At 40.3% G+C, this 6667-nt stretch overlaps 1 protein-coding gene across 1 annotated transcript in view; it reads left to right on the top strand.

Annotated features, from left to right (window-relative positions):
* HSF2BP (heat shock transcription factor 2 binding protein) overlaps positions 1-6017 on the top strand; it is a 287065-nt gene extending 281048 nt beyond the window's left edge. The window contains exon 8 of the mRNA XM_006894052.1: positions 5809-6017. Coding sequence (XP_006894114.1) covers positions 5809-6017 — 209 coding nt within the window. The remainder of the gene's footprint in view (positions 1-5808) is intronic.
* Positions 6018-6667: the final 650 nt, after the last annotated feature.

Below are 6667 nucleotides of genomic sequence, written 5' to 3'. Positions count from 1 at the left end.
CTCCTTGGAGGCAAGGATTCTGGGGCTTCGTCTGACATACTTTGGACATGTTGTAAGGAGGGTCAGGTCTTTAGAGAGGGACATCATGCTGGGTAGAGTGGAGGGACAGCGCAGGAGAGGAAGGCCGTCTATGAGGTGGATTGATTCAGTGACTGGGGTATTCGGGATGAGTGTGTCAGAGGCAATGAGATTGGCACAGGATAGAGCATGGTTTAGGGCTGTTGTACATAGGGTCGCTGTGAGTCGCAAACGACTCGACGGCACGTAACAACAACAACTGGGGAAATGGGGATAGGTGTGTTGGAGTCTGTGAGACTGGCCCAGGACAGGGAAGGCTTCAGAGCTGTTGTACCTAGAGTCACTATGCGGCCCAGGCAACTTAAAGACACTTAACAACAATATATTCTAGATAGAAAACAATTTTATTTTTTAATCCTAAGGACTGTAAAGACATCATTTCATTATCTTCTAATGATCAATGTTGTTGAGAAGTTTTGATTTCTGATTATGTATGGTTTTTCTCCTTCTCTAGAACTTTATAGGTTGCTTACAGAAGAGGCCCTTTGTTAAACACTAGTCAGCAAAAGATTAATGATTCACACATACCTTGGAAGACACCTGGAAGATCATACTCTTGAAAACCCTACAATTAAACTTAGCATAGGATATTGCCATGTGTAGGATAAGTTTGATAACAATTGTCACTGATTAAATTGTACACACACACACACACATACACACACACACACACACACACCCCATGTCAGTTTGACTGAGCTATAGCAGAAGGTCAAGGACTGCAGCCTTCAATATGGATTGAAGTTCAACATCAAGAAAAAAAGATTCTTACCACTGGGCCAATTGGTAGCATCATGATCGATGATGAAGAGATTGATATTGTTGACAGCTTCAGTTTGCTTGGCTTTTCAGTCAGCACACTTGGTACCAGCAGCCAGCAAATTAACAGACAAATTGCATTGGGAAAGTCTGCTGTCAGAGGCCTCTCCACAGTACTGAAGAGCAATGATGTCAAACTGGAGATGAAGGTGTCCCTGATACAGGCCATGGTCTGTGCAGTTACGTGCTATGCATCAGAAAGCTGGACAATGGCTAGGGATGATAGAAGGAGAATTGATGTCTTTGAGCTTTGGTGCTGGAAAAGAGTATTGAATATGCCATGGACTGCTAGGAGAACAAACAAATTCATCCTGGAGAGGTAAAGCCAGGCTGCTCCATGGAGGCAAAAATTCTTTTTTTTTTTTTTAATTGAAATATTCCCACTGTTGCCCTCTCTTTCCAGATCCTTGCCATATCTTTCCCATTTCCTTTATCAAACCCTCCCTCTACCTGTTAAATTGTGCAACCCTGTTATTTCTCCTCTACTCGTCCTCACCCCTCTGCTCCTACTCTCCCCATCTTAGATCCTCATACATGTTTTACTAGTTTTCTATTTCTACAATAATGGTTTTATACAATATTTGTCCTCATGGAACAGAGTTAGTTCACTCAGCATAATGCTTTCCAGTCCCTCCTAAGTTCCGTAATGATTTTCAAAGTCATTGCTCCTGTGTGCTGCTTAGTATTCCATCATGTGTATGTACCACAATTTCTCAATCCATTCAATTATGATTAGACATTTGGGCAGTTTCCGTGTTCCTGCAATGGTGAATAATGCTGCTGTGAACATTGGTGTACAATCTGTGTCTATGTTCTAATTTTCTCAGGATATATTCTAAGGAGTGCACTATCTGGGTCATAAGGAATTTCTGTGTCCAGCTTTTTGAGGAAACGCCAAACTTTCTTTTAGAATGGTTGTACCATTTTACAATCCCACCAACAGTGTATGAGAGTAATTATCTCTCTGCATCCTCTCCAACATTTTTGCTTACTATCCTGTTAAACTTTGCCACTGCTTTTGGGGTAAGCTAGATAATATTTTGAGTATTAGGGGCTAACTTTTATATTCAAAATACTATATTCTTTATTGTATATTTTTTAATATTTCATGACATGTTTTTGTTGTATATTCTCTCGCATGCTCGCTCCTGCTTTTTCTTTTATTCATTCATTCATTATTGAACCTTTTCTCTCCCCTTATCTCCTTCTACCTCAGCCCACCCTTCAGTGCACCCCTTGTTCCAGATTGTTTTCATACATATAATGCAAAATCATCTATTGCTTTTAGACAATTATTCCCCTCATCTCTTCTCATTCAGTATTAATAATCTATACACTCTATACTGTATGATACACTGTACTGTATCTATATGCCATTCTCTCCCAAACTCCCCCATGTCTGTCCTATTTTTTAATAATACAAATGACTTTTCTTTTTACCCATAAATATCTGTAAATAAGATAAAATACAAAAACCCCAGCAACACAGATGAAAAACTGAGTAAGTTTGTTAAATATGCTGAGATTTATGCCAAGTACCATGGATGTGGTGACATTCTTTGTGTTTTAGAAGGAATGGTGATGGAAATATATTTTCTGGAGTTGTTGAACTTGAGATCCATTGTTCTTATTTTGCTGCATTCAGTGCTTCCCAGGGTTTCCTTGCTTATTTCCTCTGTTTTATTTGATCTTTCTTTTCTTTGATGGTTCACCTCCTCCTCCTCTCTTACTCATATACTTTCCTCGTAGTGGCCACCTTTGGCAGATGTCCCTGGAGCCGGTGCCACATGCCACTTCTGCCTATCTTTCTGTCCTATTTTATAATAGTGATGTTAGGCAGTATTTGTCTTTTTGTGACTTCGAAATTTCACTCAACATAATGTTCCACCATGTTGTGTAATGTTTTACTATTTTATTGTTTTTCAATTCTGTATAATATTACAGTTTGTGGATGTACCATAGGTTTTTCTATCCATTCATTTGTTGATGGGCATTTGAGTTGCTTCCATCTCTTTGCTCTTGTGAATAATGAAGGAATAAACACAGGTGTACATACATCCACTTGTATGAGTTGCAGCTCTAGTGTGTTTAGGGTATATTCCCAGTAGCGGAATTGATGGGTCAAATGGTATTTCTGTTTCCCACTTTTTAAGAAAGTGCCAGACCATCTTCCATAGTGGTTGTACCATTTTACACTCCCACCGGAAGTGAATAAGAGTTCCAATCTGTCCAAAATCTCACTGGCATTTGTTGTTTGCTACACTGTTGAACTTTGCTTTTGTTGCAGGGTGACCCCTTATTCTTTTTAAATCATTTTTAACATTAATAATTAAAAATGTAAAACTCATTCTTAACTAATGTCCTGCACAAAAAACACAGCACAGACTTGATTTGCCTGCTAGGTCATAGTTGACTAACTCTGCAGTAGATAATAAGAGACATGACCTTACTTCCTTTTTTTGACCTTTGATGTAGAGGATTCACCTCGTGTTTTGTTGTGACTATAGTTACCCACAGTGTAACTCAGGCTTCTGATTCCTCTAATTTTCCCCTGTGTTTAGGGACAAATTGAGTGTTTTTCTCAGTGTTCCTGCCCAACACCCCTCCCCCAACCCCCGCTTTTGACCTTCTCTTGGCACTTGTCTTGGAGGGAGGAGGAGTGCCTTGCCTTTACTTGCCCCTCCCCATGGCTTATATTTGCTGATAGGTATTTGTTAAACTAGAAGACAGTGTTTGGTGGAGCTTCCACATTAAAACAAGCTTGAAAGCAGGAGTGGCATCCACTTCCGAAACGGCTTGCCTCCGGAAACTCTATGAACAGTGCTCAGGTCTTTTGTTCATAGGGTCACTATGAGTCGTCTGCGACTTGATGGCACTTAACAACAATAACAACGACAACATAGAGAGAGCTGTGTTGGCCTAGTGGACAGAAAGTTATGCTACCAAGCCCAAGGTGGGTGATTTTAATCGGTGGCCCTCAGAAGGCCAGGTCTAAATTGTTTTTGGTCAAACATTCTTCTAGGGGGTATTGCACTGGTCTGTGCATTGCTGTACAGAGGTAACTCATGGTTTCTGTGATGCTAAACACTGTGACACTGATGTGCCAAATGTGATAATGGTTTACCCATGGTGGACAGTGTTTGGTGGAGCTTTCTTATTAAAACAAGCTTGGAAGCAGGAGTGGCATCCACTTCCAAAAATGGCTTGCCTCGGGAATCTCTATGAACAGTCCTCTGGTCTTTTGTTCATAGGGTCACTATGAGTCGTCTATGACTTGACGGCACTTAACAACAACAACAACAGTGGTAGAAAGTAGAGCAGCAATTTCATTTATTCTGGTTTCTTTTCAGTCTCAGGCAGGCCTCTTCATCTGTGTTTTGGTGGTGGTGATTTCCCAATTCTTCTACCCTACCGCTCTAGGATAGGGCACTCTGCCCAGGTCTCTTTGGCAGGATTTTACCCTTTTTCCACAGTAAGAAAGAAGCCCTTTTGCTGTAGTAGGTTAAATGTTAGCTGGCAACTGAAAGCTTGGTAGACAGAATTCACTAGTTGCTATGCAAGAAAAAGATGGGCAATCTCCTCTCTTTAAGATTTATAACCTTGGAAGTCTGGTGGAGCATTGCCATGAATCAGAATATTTGATGCCAGTAGGTTTGGTTTTGACCACAGTAGGAGGCCCCTCATGATCTGGGCCAGGCTTGCCCCGTCTCTCTCTTGGGGACAGACATCCCTACAGGGCATGGCTCTGTCTTTACTCCTCTCACAAGGAGGTATGCCATGCTGTTAACAGGACCTGCTGCCCTTACCAGTGTCATCAGGCCTTTGTTTTAGAGGGGTGAGGCTTGCAGTTGTCACTGCTTCCTTGTTTAAAGCTGGCCCTGCTGAGGGTTTCTTCAATCTACTCTGTAACTACTTTAAAAACTTTTGTTAGTAATTGTAGTGCTAAGAAGGAGGTAACAGTTTTTAGCCTTCTTTAATTATACTGCCTAGTCTAGGGGACTCTGGTGGCTTAGTTGTAAGGAGTTGCACTGCCAACCCAAAGGCTCACAGTTTGGATCCACCAGCTGCTCTGTTGGAGTACTTGGACAGACTCTGAAAAGCCAGTGGAGCTTCAGCTATAAGTTGGTTCCAATTTGACAGCACATAACAACAATTATTCAGAAGTGAATTAATAGTATTTTTAAGGTTTCTAATAGGGAGAAAAGATAAGGAAAGTTGATTACAAAGTATCATTTTGTATTGAGGCTGTTTACAACATGCATTGAAATACTCTATTATGTAACAGCCCTGGTAACACGTGGTTAAGCATTCAGTCCCTAATGAAAAGGTCAGTGGTGGAAGGCAGCCAGCTGCTGTGTGCAGGACAAAAGCCCTCTCCATTTGTGCTTGTAAAGATTATAGTCTTGGAAAGCCTGTTGGGCCATTCTGTTCTGTCCTGTAGAGTTGCTATCCATTGGAATTGAAAGCATATAGCAACAACAACCTGGCTATGTAACTGAGGGACATGGAAGAGAATAGAATACAGTGTGTATTATGCTCGAAACATTATATGGTTCAGAGGCCGGGATATATGTGTCTGCATGTCATCTTCCTGCAATTAGAGTGAACATGGAGCAATACTATTTTAAAGATCTCATAACTGGCAGAATTATACCAGACAACATGAAAGACTCTCCTATCTTGTGTTTTTAGTTCAGAATTTTCATATTATAAGATTATGAACAGTGGATGATGATTTAAGTTTTTAATGCTGCTCTTAAAACTAAGCTTTTATATCAAGAGATGACCTTCTGAATCAGATGTACTTTTTAAACTTAATAAATCTGTCGTTCACAAGGACCAAGAACTTCTCAAAGATAGAATCACATCTAGATATTGTAGTTTAATTCTAATTAGACTTTACCCCTGCAGATCCGGATGCAGAAGTGTGTCTCCACGTGTTACGCCTGGTCCAGTCTGTGGTTTTGGAACCAGAAGTCTTCTCCAAGTCAGCTTCTGAGTTCCGGAGTTCCCTTCCTCTGCAGCGCATCCTGGCAATGTCAAAGAGCCGGAACCCTCACCTCCAGAGCGTGGCCCAGGAGCTCCTGGAGGACCTGCGTGTTCTGGAGCAGGATACATAGGGGTACTTTCATAGCCATAGAGGATTTGGTAAAAATACTCACATTCCTTCCCTGTCTGTCCCAATGCCCCACCCCTCAACTTTGCATCTTTAAAACTATCACCTTGTGCTATGAGTATAGAGAAGGCAAAATGATTGACTAGAGATGGAGATGGATTGAGCATTCATAACGTCCTCTTATAAGTGAAATACTTGGATGGTTGGTTAACCTGTGCAAAAGTGAACCTGAAAAAACTCCATTTGTACAGAAAAGTACCCATAATTGTGGTCCTTGGAAATTCTTAAGAAATTTTTTTTCTGCTTAGACTTTCTGTAAGTTCACCTGTCAAATGAGAGATTAAATAACCATCTGCTCCACTGTCCAGAATTTTCCTTACATGCCTTTATTTTAAAAAAAGAATTCATTCTCTCTCTAGTAATTGTAATTAATACAACCCCAAGGCAGGTTTATTTTTATAACCTTTGGTGAACCTGCTATTTCAGATGACATCTTATGTTCTGTATTTTTGAGACTAATTTTTTAATAAAGAAAATCAGAAGACTCATTGATGTGCTAAAACTATTGTTTTCTAAAATACTATAGATCTATGAAGCTGACTTGTTCTTATATATTAAAATACACACAAATGGTTAGTATAAAACCCTTGTGTT

Source organism: Elephantulus edwardii, unplaced genomic scaffold (genome assembly GCF_000299155.1).
Source record: "Elephantulus edwardii isolate Elephantulus edwardi_28Jun2011 unplaced genomic scaffold, EleEdw1.0 scaffold00133, whole genome shotgun sequence".
NCBI classification, from domain to species: Eukaryota; Metazoa; Chordata; class Mammalia; order Macroscelidea; family Macroscelididae; genus Elephantulus; species Elephantulus edwardii.
This window is presented reverse-complemented; position numbering and strand designations above follow the sequence as displayed.